The sequence below is a fragment of the Dermacentor variabilis genome, chromosome 4 (assembly GCF_050947875.1).
Source record: "Dermacentor variabilis isolate Ectoservices chromosome 4, ASM5094787v1, whole genome shotgun sequence".
Classification (NCBI taxonomy): Eukaryota; Metazoa; Arthropoda; class Arachnida; order Ixodida; family Ixodidae; genus Dermacentor; species Dermacentor variabilis.
The window spans coordinates 217,962,399-217,980,708 of NC_134571.1; the positions used below are offsets into that span (position 1 = coordinate 217,962,399).

The 18,310-nt window shown below is 48.4% G+C and overlaps 1 protein-coding gene across 4 annotated transcripts in view; it reads right to left on the reverse strand.

Moving 5' to 3' along the window:
• Positions 1-2,619: 2,619 nt before the first annotated feature.
• LOC142580112 (uncharacterized) overlaps positions 2,620-18,310 on the reverse strand; it is a 233,805-nt gene continuing 218,114 nt past the window's right edge. For all 4 annotated transcript variants that reach the window (XM_075690924.1, XM_075690927.1, XM_075690925.1 and 1 more), the window contains one exon: positions 2,620-2,806. Coding sequence is in view for 1 of the 4 variants with exons in the window: in XM_075690927.1 (XP_075547042.1) it covers positions 2,678-2,806 (129 nt within the window). In the remaining 3 variants the exon portion in view is untranslated. The remainder of the gene's footprint in view (positions 2,807-18,310) is intronic.

Genomic DNA, 18,310 nt, shown 5'->3' on the forward strand with positions numbered 1-18,310 from the left:
TGGCACTACACTTTTCTTCTCATACTTTCGCCATACCCTCTTCCGCCTCATGGTTCCGCTGCACCCTCGTCTTCCACTTTCCTCCTCGTGCTCTCTTTGCTATCGCTGTCTTTCATCTGCACTCCACATTCGCACTTTCAACCTTTTACTGTAGTAATTTACTCGGTTACGAGGACGACGACGCACGCCACAGGAACGGGCACCTAAAAGCTGCGCTATAATATAGCTAACTTGAACTGGCAGACCACAGAAACCTTTATTTCCAAAATTCAAGCAGTGTCCACTGCTTTTCATTTCTTCCCAGGAGCGTCATGACGCGACTTCCACATTCGGCTCCGCATCCAGAATATGATGAGCGGAGCAAATGCTCAGCAACAAGCACACCCCCCGGCCTCATGTCGCAATCAGATGCAACAACCCATTCCGAGAAAATTTTGTTCTAGCAGAACGGCACAAGAAAAAGTGCTCAGGGTGTCTACCAAGTTGACATTTCCAAATTCCCTGAGTTTTCCAGGTTTTCCCTGAGTGCCTTTGCAAAATTCCCTGAGTGATGCAGGACTATGTTTTATGTCAAGACAGGCTGAAACCATATCGCCCGATGCTGTCACTCTCTAGTAAGCATATGAAAAAAATGTTTTTTAGCACCTTAATCCAATTTGAATACTAAGGAGCAGTGTTTATGTTATTAAATAAACAATAGAAGGGAGGGGTTAGTAAAATGCAAAGAAAGAAGATGTCTTCGAAAAAAAATTGCAAATCGAGTCAGACATTCTCAAATACAAATAAAAAGGAAATGCATACAGAAGCAAATATTTTCGAATATGAGCTATTTCTATCAACTGATAGCAAGCTCAGTGGTATGAGGCCCGAACTTTGTACACTCTAAACAGCTCGTAAGTCAACGTTATATACTCAACTGTCCTGACATACTCTCAGCCCGCGCACAACGCCTGTTTTGTTTTTCGCTGCTTTAAAGAGCTCATTTTGGTTTGGACGAGGGACACCTGCATCTCGGCATCAGCCAACACTTTGTTTTTGAGCTCAAAACGGCAGTAGCACGCTTCCTTCCCCGTTCATTCCCCAATGCGTAGGTTCTTTCTGTTCTTGTCCTCCTTCCGCCACTCGTTTGCCCCACGGACCATTTGAAGCATCTTCTTGGTCAGTTGCAGAGTCCACGTCCAATTTTTCGAACTCCCTAGGGGCCGCAAAAACGTCCGAAAAATCGACCAGTTGGAAAAATAAATGCACGTCATTTAGTGCCCTTAAGGGCTCAATCCTCCACAGGCACATTCGAAATCGCTCTGCAGGCCTGTCAGTACACGTATTAGGCATATTGGTGCTCGCACTGTGAAAGGAAATACCGGGTGAACGCGTGTATAATTAAGGAATACATACTGTGTCTCGTGGCAATAGCCCCTTCCCACACGTGTTATGCTTCACTACAATACTTTTGCGTATGCTTCACCAAGTAACATTCCTGTATAGAGGCGAAGCTGACTTTCGGGAACCGGCATTATGCAACGCATCGTGCTTTCCAAGCTTCTAAGCCAATCTCGAGGACCACAAAGGCGGAGTCCGTACCATTGTTACAGCAGCGAATTCTATCAATAAGAAACGCGGCACCCAACGGCAAGAAGCTTCATAGCGAACGTCGAAGCAGCTAGGCTTAGCGTTGCCGCAGTGGTGGCTACGGCTGCCAGCGGATCTGCGTGCGAGAGCGCCGGTTCGAGGCGGCGAGGTAATCAAAATGGCAGCGGCGGTGGCTTTGATTAATGCCGTTTCGGACCTGCGGTCAGGGCAAAATGTCTGGAAAATCGGACGGCGAAGTGTTCTTGCGTCCGAAATTTCAGGCGTTCTGAAACATTGGCTCTGTGGGGTATGTGGTGGTGCCGCGAAGCCGTCCAATTATCGGGAATCTGGAAAGTCGGTCGTTGAATGTACACTGGCAACTCCTCCAGCCTACGACAGGGCGTCAAAGGCGATTCATTACGATTCCTGTCTGTTACTCGAGCGAGCATTACCGCGACTTTCGACCCTTTCAATAACATTGCCGCTAATTTTCCCTGATAGAGGCCCAAATTCCCTGAGTATTCCCTGACTTTTTCCAGACTACTCAAAATCCCTGAGAATTCCTGGTTTTCCCGGTCGGTAGACACCCTGGCACTGCTTGTTGTGGTGAGAATATTTATTCAGTGACTCCTTTGAGCCGCTTACAGGGAACCGAGCATTATTTGTTGTACCGGAAATTTTGTTGAAACGGCATGCGTTATAGCGGGATTCGACTGTACTTCGGAGGAGCGTCTATAAACCTTGGTTGATAGAGACTGGACAACATGAAAATATGCATGTAATGTGGGTTACAATCCAAATATAGGTTTAAAATTCCATCCTAGTGCAGAATTTGGGCGACAACAAAATGGCGGCAGGTGAAAACTGTGTTCATTAGATCAAACGTAACATAATCTAATTTTGGGTTACAGTTTTGGCAAATACACGAGTCGCCATGTTGCATTCCCTGCAAGTAAACTTAGTTATCATGGGTTCAAGCGACGTCACTGTTGTTGCCAGGATTGGCACATATCGCACACAATAAAAGAACCAGGAAGAAAAACACAGCCATTTAACGAACGAAGATTCTTATTCGTATACAAGCAGGTATTCAATAAGTCGAAACAAATCAGAGGAGGGGCCTCTGCATCGAATTCAGCCGGGGTCGAGGCAGGTCCCCAAACATCTCGGTGCCATCGCACACGCTGCGAGCCAGGGCTTCGATATCGGCACCAATCCGGTCATGCTCCACAGCAAACTGCACAAAAATGAACATGTGTCAGGTTCAGTTCTACAAGGTCATAACAGAGCATTCCATGAGTGGTATCTCTGTCTGTGTCGGTAGCGTAAGAAGAGAGGTAGGATAAGCAATTTTATCAGATATTTTTAAGTGTCCACTGGGTGGAGCCCCTAGTCCTGGGCCCTATGTGTGCAAGCTACCGTCTCTGCCCGTGCCACCACTACTTTTGACCAGTGGTGTTAGAGTCGGTCAGCTGCTCCACCCAGGAGGCTTGAGAAGGATGAGAAATTGGAGAAACGGAAGGAATGGCATAATTCCAATGCTACAGAACAGGCTTTATCTTCTATGTATAAGGCAGTGGCCTTGTCAGCAATCACGTTCGCCTCCTTGAACACAGGTAAAAAGAATGCGCAACAACACTTAAGTGCTGTGTGGAGTTAACATGTATGACAAAAATATCCTTCAAGTGCTGCAGCTACCTAAAGATCCCAAGATTACAGCTGCAGCAAAAACAGACACATCTTGCAAGATCAGTTTTCAATCGATATTGCGGATGCATAGGAGCCCATAGAAATGTTCAAATAGTTGAACAATTCGAAAAACAAGTTTAAATAAAGAAACAATTTGATTTCACAATGCCAGCAAGACAGCGAACAAAAGTCAGCGACACCGAGTGTCAGTGGACCGCATTATCTATGTTAATGGAAAATCTACTTTTTTTTTATGGGAAACATTTTTCAGTTCAATCAGCATGTTAAAAACTGCAAGCAACGAAAACATGTCACAGTAATATTGCTTACATAGTCAATCCCGGATATATCGAACTTGAAGGGGATCGCAAATTACAGTAGAACCTTGCTGATGCGATCCCGTTACATACGATTCCCCAATGCTCACAATGTTCACAATAGAGACCACAAAAAATAACCCGATTCAGTTACACTTACTTTTTACCAGTTCATACATTCCCGAAAAAGACGATCATTTGGCACCAATTTTTAGTAGATTGCCAAACTGCGATTGTATGATACGTCTTCCAGTTGCTAAATCCTGTATAAACAAGAAAAGGTGCAAGGTAAACGCGATCAAGAAGAGTAGCCGCATGCTGCCAGCAGCTTCTCCACAATACTCTCCTGCCCGTCTCGTGTGAAAACACTTGTACGCACCAAATTTCTCACTCCAGTACCAGCAAATCTCCCGGGTCATCGCACACAGCTATCACTGCCAACCCTACTGCAATAAGCACCTTCTCTTACCTAGTTCACGGTGCGTGGGAAGTACTGTTGCAAGCATCCTGTACGCTTTTAACCCAAACTTGTTGCTGTTCCCTGCTACAGGCAAGCATCATAGGCATTGCCATTCCTATGTTGCCCACTAGCTCAATTTTGTTTATATTTCCCATCGCAGCCTTAAAACATGCAATAGAAGAACAATGTGCGCATCTCGGGTCGCTTAGCCCTACCAGCTTGACGCGAATCCCGCAATGATTCGTGCCGAAGAAAGATGCTCGAAGAAGTTGTTGACCCAGGTCAAATTCAGGGAGCGAGAACGTAGCCGTAAAAACGAGCCCACACATCTCAGGCCGCTCAAGCCCCACCAGCGAGGCTTGCGTCGGTGTCTCGAGCTCCAATGATTCGCGCAACGCTTTGCATTATGTAGCTGTCAAATATAGTTGCGTCTGTCAATTTTTTTAGTGACTTCCGATCGTACGTTTTTTTTTATTCTTTCCAAAAACGTTTGAACAATGTTCTACTGTAGTTAAATATATAAATAATTCAAAATATAAGATATGCCTACCTGATGCTTATCTGAAACTTTCCCAACTCTCAGACAGTTTGCTGGGATCGTAAAAAGCACTAATTTACAGATTTGTGAAGGCCATGTTGCACACACAAACTACTTTTTTTTTCTTTCTCTTTTTTTTCTCAGATCAATGTTGCAAGTTGTCATTGCAGCAGAGTGGCTTTCGATCGCAACACTAACCTTAAAAGGCCCCCGTCGCTTGGATGTGGAACTGTTGTGTGCCTCGCGAGGTTCGAAGTGCTTGTTGTGCACTTTTATTCAGGACAAGGTAGAAGAAATCAACATAGCGTGGAAGCAAGGGAGCCCGTATTTCTGGATATACACCAGACCGCCATGACTGAATTTGTACTGCGAATGACACGTTACCGTACCTGGCACTGTGTCTGTTACAATATGCCATTAAACAGCCGATCGTTATATGTCGGCAACTAGTCGACCAGGCAGGTTTCGTTGTCAGGTTTCCAAATCAATTTCAACCAATTGTTCTTGCTTCTCGACCGCCCTTAGTCCTTCAGTATAATTTTTGCATGCCGCTCGGATGCCTCGCAGTCCCTTCATTCTCGGCCCTTACACTGCCTCAGCGACTGCCAACATTACATAAGACGCTTAAAGTTGAAAGTGGCTTTCAGCTTGCAAAACATCCGAGTCCGTTCCGAATCACGTGTAACTCCGCGAGTATGAGTAGAATGCATTCAGCGCAGACTCGCAAATCGCACTACGACGAGACTTGCACACCACTGCCGCAATGAGGGGGAAAAGGGAGGGCTTCTCACGAAGTGCGGATATGGCGTGCTGTAGTTTTGTAAAATTTTGTCAATAATGTGCTAATCCGTTACAGTGACGATTGGGATCGTATTCATTCTGGCTGCTCACAGAACCGTAAAATGCGATTCGTGAAAGGGAAAGCCACTTTCTATACGAGAGAAACCCAGTGGCACATATATCTTCACTTGTCATCTGTTGCACGGAGCCATTCACTGAAAAGATCAAGTGTCATTTATACTTTGTTCTGAAACACACGTATTGGATCGGGAGGCCTTTCACGTTCTGGAAGCAGAGTGGCAATCTTGCCAATAACAAACAGCCACAGTTGGCACAAGCCCTCCATATGTGCCGTGAGACTGACACATACGTGCCACTCATTTTTCCTCCGTGGCATGTACTGCCACCATTCAGATTCAATCCATTGTTTTACAAAAGTGAATAGGGACACCCGAAACACGATGCTTCGTAAGGCAACGAAACAAGCACTGGGCATGCCCATATACTCACGAATATACACACGTCCACGCAAAAACTGCTAGACATGGGCGCCCACAACACGGTGGAGGAGCTCATCGAAGCCCACCTCTCTAATCAGAGAACCCGGCTCAGTCACACGGAACACGGACGAGCCGTCCTACGCAAGATAGGATGGCCGATCACGTCAGTACCCATCAAGCCGGCCCTTCCGGAAGACTGGAAAATGATCATTCAGACCAAACCCATTCCCCGGAACATGACGCTGTGCAAGGACGACGAGAGGCGCACCGCGCGAGCCAAAGCCCTAGCCCGGAAGCTGGAAGAGAACCCCAGGGTCCTCTACGCGGACGCCTCGCTCCAAAAACACAGTGACTGTGCAGCGGTGGTGGTTACATCAAAAGACAGGCTGATCGTCAGCGCTTCCCTGAAGACAACAGACCCCGCAGTTGCCGAAGAAGCGGCCGTGGCCCTCGCACTCGCACAGCCGAGCGTGGACACCGTAGTCACCGACTCAAAGACAGCCTACAGAAGCTTCAGCAGGGGGGGTAATCTCCTCCGCGGCCCGAGCCATTCTAGCCAAGCACAAGCCTCCGGGAAGAGCCACAGAGCTCGTGTGGGTCCCGGCTCCCTCGCAGGTAGCAGGCAACACCATCGCCGATTACCATGCCCGAAAAATGTCAATCCGGGCCAAGCACGAGCCGGAAGAGCTACCGCATCCGGTTACCAGCTTTCGGGACATTACTGGATGTATTGAGAGGAAAGGTGCAGACTGCCAGAACCGCACCCCAAACTCACCAGGCAACAACAAACGATCCTGCATCGAGTGCAGCCGCATCCCGTACTGATGAACCGCATGTACCCTGCGGAATACGATATGCTCTGTCCTTTTTGCAGAAGAGAAAAGGGCACCCTGCTACACACCTTGGCAGAGTGCACAGAACTCAAGACCCCCCCTCCTCTCCTTCCCACCAACACCCCAAATCCCCAACCCCTTCAGCGATGGGAGACCTTGTTATCCAGCCCCGCCCTACCGATTCAGCTCGCACTGACGGACAGGGGCCAGGAGCTGCTGGGAACATATGGGTCCTGTAACTAGGGAACTACCCCATCTGGTGCCTGCGTGCACCACCGATTTATTTCGGGCCCAGTTAATGTTGCTTCATCAGCATCATCATGCCAAAACAATTTTGTTTCGAATTCATTGGGATTAAATATTTCCGAAGGCATGAAAAGTGATCACAGCTCCATTAAGAGAAGCGCACTTGCAGAGGCACGAGTGATCAATATATCGAATGTGGCAGTGAACAGGAGTTCGATGCACACAGAGTACATCGCTAAACTTTTGCATGAGATTTCCAAAGAGATCTTACAACTATTCGATATAGACAATACAGTGAACTCTCATTAAGGTGAACTCGGTAAAGCCGAATTCTCACACATAACGAACAAGGGATCATTCGTTTGGTCCTCCATAGACTCAATGCAAAAAAAAAAAAAACGCTTAAGATGAACCGGCTCAAACATACCATATTTACTCGATTCTAACGCGCCCTCGATTGTACCGCGCATCCGTTTTCCGTGACCAAAAAATAAAAAAAATAATGAAAGCCTCGGTTGTAACGAGCACCCGTTTTCCATGACCAAAAAGAAAAAGTGAGTACAATACCACGCACCACGTGCTTTCACATAGAAATACTATTTTCTCTCATTTGGAAAAAAACTGATTTATTCTCAATACACTAAAGTCGCGATGAATAAAAACACAAATGGAAGCGGCATACCTTGCCGCCAAGATTTTCACTGCGTCGGCACAAGTTGCGTGGGGCAATAGATATCATTCGTCGTCGCTATCAGACAACTCCTTATTGATATCAACAGACCAAAGCATTTAATCCTCGGTGCCGTCCATGGCATTTGAAATCCCGAACTTCTTAAAGGCCTTGTTCACCATGGCAGACGGAGTGCGCACCATGCATCTTTCACCCATCCAGCGAAGTCCTGCAGCGAGGCACGCTTAATTTTATTGACAGATGTGAATTCGTGGCAGCGACTGACAAGCCATTCGGTGTAGAGCGCCCGAATTCTATCTTTCACTGGCTTGTTCAAACAGACATCGAGTGGCTGGAGCTGCAGTGTCATGTCGCCGGGTATCATGACAAGGTTGCTGTTGCATGCAGGCAGCTTGTCCTTGATGCGCTGGTCAAGGTGGCACCTGAATGCGTCGAGCACAATCATCCCACGCAGACCCAAGCTGCCGCCGGGTCTCTTCCGCCAAACATTATCAATCCAGTCAGCGACTGTCTGTGGTCATCCAACCTTTTTCATCAGTGTGCACAATCACGCCACTCTGAAACACGATTCCTTTCGGGAGCGTCTTCCGCCTGAAGATAGGATACGGGGGCAGCCATCGGTAGTGCAACAAAGCATTGCGGTGACTCTAGACTTTTAGTGGCCGGAAGACAAAATGCGTATTTGCTTCATCCCCTTCTTTTCAACGGTTGTGGTGGCAAGCATGTCAAAGTAGAGTGGTGTCTGATTGGCATTTCCAATCTGTCTGAAGTGGCAGCCGTTTCTATGGTGCAATTTCAAAATGTACCGCTGGAAACTGCAATTTCTCTTCATATCCTTAGAGCTATTTTTGGCATATCCCTGTCCGCCTTCGAAGAGAAAAGCCTTTTCTTTTCATAAAATTTGATAGCCAGTACCTGCTCGCTTCGAAGTCGCTCCGCATTAGCCCTTTCTGTAGGGCTAACTGCATCGCCCATACTTTGAGCAGATCGGTCGTCACAGGCCGCCATGCTACTTGCTGCTTTTGCACGTATTCCGCAAGCAGCTCTTCTATTTCGGCGAAGCGGCCCCGCTTCAGTCCACTGAAACCCTTCCTTGTTGCTTTGCTGGCAAAAATATTCTCCTTCTGTTTGCGCCAGTCCTGCACCCAAGTTTCGGGAACTTCGAATGCCCATGATGGGGGAGGCCCGATTTCCGTCCGTCTCCGCGCACATGATAACTTTCCTTTTAAATCCGGCACCATAGTGGAATCGGCGAGTCTTCGTAGTCGGCGCTTCCATGCCGATTGAATAAACACAGAAAACAAGCGGTAGATTAGGTTTACACCAGCACCTGGTTACACGTACAACATGGAGGTATGCACATGGAGGAAGCTATGGCAGCTAGGCTAGAAACGCGCACGAGGCGGCCATTTTTCGAATGCCAATGGCGATGTGGAACGTGGATTTAGGGTCGTACGTACTCGATTCTAACGCTCATGCAATTTTTGGACCCATTTTATCGGAAAAGAAGGTGCACGTTAGATTTGAGTAAATACGGTACTCTTTGGTTAGGACGAACATTCGGAATGACCTCCACCGCTGCTGATCCTGGTGGCTAGGTTGCCTCGATGCGCCGCTCCTGGGGGCACGCTCATAATGGCACCATACTGGAGGCCTGTGGTACACATCACCCTTGGACAGAGGCGAAAACAAGAGGAGGAAACAAAAAAGTTACAGTGACGTTTCATTTTGTCAACGTGTCACAAGCGTGTAGGGGCTATAGTGCACACGAAGCCATCGACGCTCAGTGCGCCTAGATACGTACTTAAGCTGTCCAGATGGCAGATCGTATTCGAGACTGGGCTCGCATGGCCACACCATATGCATCAGCCACCAGAGTAGAATGACTGCTTGTAAACATTTGCTTACTAACTAAATTCACAAGCATGGACACATCAAACTCGATGACTGCGGATGTTCTCTGTCAAAACGCTGCTGGAAGGCAAGGAATCATGGCAGCAGCAGCGAGCAAAGTGACCTTCGTGACGTCTATTACTCTGACGCAAACTGAGCAGCGCAAACACCGCGCACAAAGAGGTACAAGCCATCGCCTCCCCAAGACTGTGTCCCCTAAGCAGATCACTTTCGAACGAAGCCTGTGCGACCGTGTGCGGCTGAAATGTAATGCCCCTTCACTCCATTTCCTCGGTGCCATGCGCGTAATGGAAGGCGGCGCACTACGTCCCCCATTTCCTCCCTTGCGCACGCGAGATTGAGCCACCATCGTCTGCTCACCGTCGCACACTTTCACTCGCACAGCCTGATAGGTTTGTATTGCAAAGAAAACCTGTACCAACAGCTAGAGGAGGCCAACACAGAGCACCTCTGCCTACCTTCCTCCTCCGCAATGCTTCGCCTCGTTTCTCATTTTCCACTTCGCTCAATGTCACCTAGACTTTCCTCTATGTGGCGTTGCTTTGCCACATGCTCAGCGCTCTCCTTCGTACTTTTGCTAGCTCGGAGCCTGCACCGATGACCTATGAGGCGGCAGATGCCTGCTTGAACTCCCTAGTAAGCTTCCTCAAGCAGCACGAAGGCACAAAAGGATCTTTAAAGTCATTAGCTGAGATGACGTCGTTTCTGGCCGCTTGCTGATTTGCACAGAAGCGACGAACATCCATCATGGACTAGATGAAACCAAGCAAGAGTACCACTTGAAAGTTTTCTATTAAGTTCAGCTAAATAAATGGTTTTATTTTTCTGCTACTGTAAGTCTACTTTCTTTACTGTCTTGAAATCAGATATTTGGATGCACCTGGTCATGTTGTCAATTATTCTTCTGATAAGATAAACAAACTTTCGTGGTCCCTTTCAGTTCGTCTTAAAGGGAGTGTACTGCAATTCAATATTTCGATGTTTGATATACAGTAATCCTTCGCTATAACGAAGTCAGCGGGTCGGCGAGAAAATTCATTACAAGTGGTAATTCAATACAAGCGACCACTCGGTAAAAGCTAAAGCAGTTGCGCTTTAATTGTGTCACAACTGTGAGGAAGTCAAAATACAATGTATTCAGTGAAGCAAAACTTTATTCAGGTGCAAAAGAGGCAGCGAGCTTTGGATGTTTCAAGTTCTTACCGGGTACGAGCAATCGCTGCTCTAATCTGACTAAGCATTGCACGATCCTGTGGTCGCGGCCCATGCATTCAACCTTATTTCACAGCAGGCATAGGTACTCCCGCGTCTGCACCATAGTTGGCCCTTAACGTGGCTCTTTGTCCTCGTCGACGCACCAACAGTGTCAATTAGTATCTCCGCATCCGTTGCCAGGGTGCCACGGGAGCAGCAGCATCAACCAACACGAATGTCTTGAAGTCATGTTCTACCTCTTGGTCAGCAATTTTATGAACAGCCTCATACAGATCACTGCAAGTCCGGTCATCGTCAGGCTGGTCATAGCATCGCTGACGATGGCACTGGAAAAGCCGACGTGCGCAAAACAGTTGGCGACCTTCGAAGGTGTGAGTTCTTTCCATGAAAACTTCAGCAAATGGATCGCACCAAGCAAATTAATCTTGTACCTCTTGCTGGTGTTATACGTCGTGAGCACGCGCTGCAAAAGAGTCTTGCGGTACAGCTTCCGGGTGGTCTCACTGATGCCCTGATCCATCAGTTGCAGTACCACGGTTGTGTTAGCAGGCAAAAATTCCACAACGATCACCTTGAGGTTGTCGACCTTCCTGTGACTCGGACAACTGTCAATTATGAAAAGCACTTGCTGATTCTTCGCATGGAACCATCTATCCAGAAGGCGCACAAAGACATCAAAAATAGCAGCAGTCACCCGTGCTCGCTTGTTACTTCTGTAGATGCATTCCTTGGCAATAGCTGCATTTCGGAAGCACCATGGCTTTTCCGCCTTCCACAGTATCAACAAGGGAAGCCTGTCCTCGCCTGCTGCATTGAATTGACACCAAACAGCTCCGTGACATGCCCTTTGCTCTGTTTTACTCTGGATGAGGATCTGACAATGGTAGTGAACGTGCAATATGGTAACATCTTGTAGAAAAATGAAGCCTCATCTAGGTTGTAGATGCCTTTGTCTTCATACTTTTCAAGTAGAGCTTGGAGCCGATCTCTTCGCCGTGTCTCTTCTTGAACTACTCAAGCCAGCCATTCCTGCATCTGAAATTTTTATGGACTATTTGGAGGGCGAGGGCGTCGGTTTTTGCAGTGCGCGCAGGCCCATGTATGGGGAGATTTGCACTTCTGGCATTCTTCAGCCACTGTAGAAGCGCACCTTCTACTTCGGGGTATTTCTAATTGTGATTCCTCTTTCTTTTTGCCGAGAAGCTTCCTTCAAAGCCATCCAGCATAGCTTCCTTGTTTTTTTCGATACAGTTGATAATGTAGACGGCGGTATGCCGAATTACTTAGCGAATTACTTCTGCCCACCACATTTTCCCACTTCTTATATCAGCGGAACTTCCTGCTCCACAGTCAAGACACTTTCACCCGGAGACCAACGGGGCCATTTATCACTGTAGACTGCAAAAGCACATGTGAGGCATGCCTAACGAAGCATTTTGAATAACACACAATCACATGGCCTGCAGCACGGATCTAAACACATGCACCGTCGCTGCCAAAGTGATTGAACGCGGTGGGCAATGCAGAAGGCAGTAGCTCCAAAATGTCATCAGGACATCTCAATTTTCTCATCAGTGCGTGCTGGTGATCGCGACAGTTGTAATGGCAGGCTTGGCATCTGCTTCACACGCAACGGAAAAAAGGTGATCGGAGTTGTGGAGACCAAGAAGCAGGAACCGTGGAAGGGCGCCCCCTGGTGGAAGATTTAGCTTGGGAGAGCAGGCTGGAAGACTGCAGCTTTGGAGGAGCAACAATTTCGAAAGTGGCAGCGAGGAACTGACATGAAGGCGAGTGAGAGGAGTGACTGGTGTCCAAATGGCTTGCAGACCGGCGAACGAATGAGGAGGGGAAGGCAGTGGCCGCTTTCATGGGGGAGGGGGCGGGGGTGCGGAGGTCATGAAAGACTACGGATATCGTGCTGGAAAGCACCGCAAATGCCGTGGCTTGAGTCTGAGGTTGTGTTTGTTGTGCTCAAAAAATGATTAGCCGCTCACTGTGGGTACGCAGCACGATTGTGAAAACTGAGCGGTTTTGCTGCAGGGGCTTTGCTGATCACTGGGCAATCTTTTTTCTCGAGGTGTGCAGCCACGAAGTTTGCAAAACGAAAGTTTTTCAGTGCATCGTTGCCGACGACACTGTGATAATTCCATGGCCCGAGTGTCAGTGTTCGCGCATGGTTGTGTCCGCGCCATTGACAAATGTCTAGGAACAAAAGTCAATGATCCTACCACGCATTTAGACCATCTGTCTGAAGTCAGATGGCGCAAATCGAGCAGGACCAGCTCAAGAAAATCGCCGGGGAAACACCAGCTGGTATTGACCCACCATGTTGACAGCCTGACTTGCCGCTGGCGACGCTCAGATTTTTTGTTTTCGGCAAGTTATTGGTCAATTTGCACCGTCAAAAGTGCAACGAAGCTAGGGGCGGTGTTTTACTGCAATGCAATAATTCGCCGATTATGGCGATCGGCGAACAAATTTCTAGACTGGCTTTCCCAAAGTCGCCTTCCCGATTTGTCACCGTAGCTCCTGTGAGCATTATTTTACCCCTTCATCTTCTTCATCTGTATATATTCATCACCATGGCCAGCGTCATCGTCTTTTAGCGCGCGACCTGCGAAATAAACCGCTGAGACTGAACAGCTGTCTCGCAAGTGGTGGAGGTGCTGGGTACCACATTGCCGACACGCTGAAACGTAGCATAATCCGCCCATCCTCAAGCCATTGGTCGTCACCTGTCGTTTTGGTGCGTAAGAAAGACGGCTCAGTGCGATTTTACATAGACTACCGTGCCTTGAACAAAATAAGCCGCAAAGATGCATATCCACTGCCCCGAATCGATGATATGTCAGATTCATTACACGGCACAGAGTATTTCTCCAGCCTTGATCTACGCTCCGGATACTGGCAGATCCCCTTGCACGAAGCAGACAAGGAGAAAACCGCCTTTGCCACACCCGATGGCCTTTACGAATTTAAAGTAATGCCTTTCGGCCTGTGTAACGCTCCCGCCACGTTTGAGCGGATGATTGACACCGTACTACTGGGCCTAAAGTGGAAGACTTTCTTATGCTACCTCGACGACATCATCATATTTTCGTCGACCTTCCATCAGCACTTGCAGCGCCTCGACGAAGTCCTGACATGCCTCTTAGCTGCTGGCCTTCAGCTGAATACAAAAAAGTGCCACTTCGCCAGCAAAACCATTAAAGCGCTCGGACATCTTGTCAGCAAGGAGGGCCTTCGACCCGACCTCGACAAGATTACCGCTTCCCCAGGCCTCAACGTGCCAAAGACTTGCGTAGCTTCCTTGGTCTAGCTTCGTATATCCGGCGCTTCATATGTAACTTTGCCACCTTTGCGGCGCCGCTCCATCAACTTCCTTCTGGAGCTCCCTACATATGGTCGGACGAATGCCAAACTGCTTTTGACACCCTCAAGCATGCCCTCACCTCCGAACCTGTGCTTTGTCATTTCGACAACACCGCACCCACTCTTCTACATACTGACGCCAGCGGACACGGTATTGGCGCTGTTCTTCTGCAACGTCAGCAAAATTCTCAAGAATGTGTGGTTGCATACGCAAGTAGCACGGTAACAGCTGCAGAGAAAAATTATACGATTACCGAGCAAGAGTGTCTCGCCGTTGTTTGGGCCGTCCAAAAATTTCGGGCTTATCTGCACGGCCGCCACTTTACGGTCGTAACTGATCATCACGCCTTGTGCTGGTTGGCGACGCTAAATAATTTAACGGGACGTTTCGGCCGTTGGATACTTCGTTTACAAGAATACGACTTCGACGTCACCTGCAAGTCTGGAAAGAAACACAAGGATGCCGATGCTTTCTGTCGTTGTCCCCTACCACCGTCTTCAAACGCTGCTTGCTTACCACCTTCTGTGAGGAAACCACAGGGCACATCACCTGCATTCCCTTCGCTCGCAGCTCTGGACCAGCTCCCTTCCAGCCATTCTCATACGTTTGCCTCTAGCCAACGTAATGACTCCTACTGCCACTCAGTTATGGGACGTATTCGCGGATAATCTCGCCCACCTAACGCTCGGCTCCGTCGGCAGTTGAACTTCAAGATCGAAAATTCGACATACCAGTACATGTTTCATTCCGAAGGACACCGTTGGGTTCCTGTCATTCCCCGATTACTTCAGGCCCAGATATTGGAGACCTTTCACGACGATCCCACCGCCGGTCACTTTCGTTTCCATAAAACCTATGAGCGAATTCGCAGCCGCTTCTCTTGGCCTGGACTTGCAACAAGCGAAGCGAAATACGTGGCTTCCTGTTCGCTCTGCCAACACCGCAAATGACTGACCTCACCTCCGGCTGGACTGCTCCAACCTCTCCCGTGTCCTGAAACTCCTTTCACAGTCATTGGTATCGACCTCTATGGATCGCTACCCTTAACCACTGGCAGTAAACGATGGATCGTCACAGCTGTAGACCACTTGACACGGTACGCTGAAACAGCCGCACTGTCTTCGGGATCCGCCGAGGAGGTTGCAGCCTTTTTCTTGGAAGCCATCTTTTTACGGCACAGAGCCCCACGTGTCCTTTTGTGAGACCGCGGCAGGACCTTTCTCTCTAAACTTCTCGATGATGTTCTCCGTGCGTCCAATACCATCCATAAAACGACTTCCAGCTACCACCCTCAAACTAATGGTCTCACAGAGCGCTTTCACCGCACGCTGTCGGACATGATATCTATGTACATCAACCCTGACCACACTAATTTGGATGTCATTCTACCATTTGTCACTTTCGCATACAACACGGCCGTCCAACGCACTACGGGGTACTCGCCCTTTTTCCTTGTGTGTGGTCGCCAACCGATCAATACTTTCGACGTTTCTTTGTTTGGTATCCCCATGCCTTCATCCACACCAGTGTGTGAGCAGTTCATTTCGCGCATTGCCCGGTGTCACCAACGAGCCCGTCTCAATACCGACGCCAGTCAACGAGACCGCAAAATTCGCTATGATGCATCTCACCGTGTCGTTTCCTTCCACCCTGGAGACGAAGTGTTACTGTGGGCCCCAGTTTGCACTCCTGGATTGTGCGAGAAATTTCAGTCCCGTTTTATCGGGCCCTACATTGCTCGGGAACAGACTTCGCCAGTTAACTATCGTGTCACTCCAGTTGTTCCGCCTTTGGATGGCCGCTGCCATAACACAGAGATTGTGCATGTTTCGCATTTAAGCCTTTCACACGGAGTTTCCCGCCATATCCAGCGTAACCAGCGGCCACGTTGGCCGCTTCCACGCGCGGGGGAAATTGTGTGAGCATTATTTTACCCCTTCATCTTCTTCATCTGTATATATTCATCATCATGGCCAGCGTCATCGTCTTCTAGCACGCGACCTGCAAAATAAACCGTTGAGGCTGAACACCTGTCTTGAACTCCTTACATTGAACATGGCACTTATAATCAGAAGGGTACTTCTTTCGTGCTTTTCAGCATGTTTGAGGGCCAGAAGTGCTCTTTAGAGTCGTAAAGCTTTGCTCATCGAGCGCACCCCATGGAATGCTATGGTGCAATTCTGCCTGCTATCTTTTGGACACTTTTCGGCATCCAAGAGAGCGCGGTTTTCTGGCATCGCAAAGCGTCAGGAAATCTTTATTTTCGTGTGGATTCTATACAGGGGACACCAGCGATGCGATTGCAACGGAGAGTAACGGTTCGGGTGCACTGCACCATGGAATTTGACATCTTTCAGTTGCTCTGCAGTAAACAGCTGGGAGCACTTGGCACTCGCTTGGTACCCGTTGTTACTAGGCGGTGATTGGTCATGGGTTTGGTACTTTTGTGGCCTGTTCTGTGCCTGCATGAGCCTAATTTGTCGGCAGCATTAATTTGACATTGCATGCGCAAAAGGGTCCCGCTACCGAGCAATGCCTCTCATTGCGACTTCGCTCTAAGCAGGTCATCAAGCTCTTCGTGCGCTTTGAGTAATGCAGTTTAAAATGCAGGTGTTTGGGTCGGGACTGGAAGAAATTTCAGATAAGCGATATTTCGAGTAAAGCAATTTCGTTATAACAAGGGATTACTATATCTGGGATTGACTGTATCTTTGCAACCCCGCACTACTCGCGCACCTTGCTTTGGAATCGTTGTAAAGGAATAAAGCCATTACTCCATTATACACAGGGCAGTTGCACCCATGGTATCATTGTCGCGCCAAGCATGACGTAATCGGAACTAACCTTAACCTCTGATTAGGCGTTTAGAGAGGCATAGCTTGGCAGCACATTTGTCGGTCAAAGCAAGAGTAGTCTTGTGTGAGAGTTTGCTTGGCCATAATAGGCATAATCCATCAACCTCAAACCTGAGGTCATCATGAGTTATAAGGCTTACAACTGTAGAGTTTGTTGTAGAAATTTGATGGTTGCTTGGCTAAGGCGCCTCCATGTTTGATACATAGGGTGCACAAATTATGTGGAGAGACTCAGATAGCAAGATAGAAAATGCGAATTCAAGCCAGCTGCCTCTGACCACACTGGGCGCACCATTAATAGGGAGTGAGCCCAACTGCAAGGGCAAATTGTAGGACCCAGTTAATTTCCTTTCCCTTTATCCTCTGGTAGCATCAACACTAGTTAAGGAGGGAAGGTGTTTAAGGTCCGAAGTCAGCGCCCCTCGATGATTCGAGTGCACGGTGGCAGTGTGAAGGAAGAGCCATTGTCCGATAAAGTGACGCTTTATTCAAACACCGAGGCGTCTGTCCGAATCGAAGCCCGAAACTCCACTCCCTCCGCACAACTAAACAGAACTTTTTAAGCCCTCAGTTGAACAAAGGAGTCACAAATCAGCCAATCACACATGCGAATTCACACCATTGTAACCAATAGCACAACCACCTTCGTGCCGCACACGGCATTGGTGGAAACAGTCGCACTCTTTACAACACGCCAGGGGATAGGATCTCTCAAGAACACGTGTCATCTCCCTCTCCCCTACATTAGGCTGCAAGTATCGGCCCTTGAAGTCCTCCCCTTTTCACCTGCAAGCGGCTGCCACGCAAGCTGACAGAATGTTTCCATGAAACCACAGCTTATTGACTGCATGTCTGCCGGACAGTGGGCTGCCCTGCCAGTACAGTCGCCGACCATGTATTCAGACCTCACGGGGACTGCAGAAATGTCCGAATAAACAGGTGTCTGAAAAAGCAAATTAAGAAAAAGAAAAAAAATTCTTTATTTCCACGCACTTATTCGGGCTCGGCAGTAGACTTGGCTTGAAGAAATCGTGAATGCGCCGTTGCACGCTGTTCCGTTTACGCGCAATCAGATAAGCCTGAATCTTGGAGAGGGTCATACAGTCACTATAGGCGGCTGAAAGCACAGTCACTGCTTGTACATGCTCCGCATGCGACGGCAGCGTAGCCCATGGTGCGCCATCTTCCGACTCGGAGTCATCGTCCGGCGGCGCAGCAGAAACCTGACGAATGATCTCGCCGTCGTCGAGGTCTACGCATGCCAGTACAGCAGTATCAGCATCTGTGAAACTGTCAAATGAGACGGTGTCCGGAATAGCAATGCAACCAC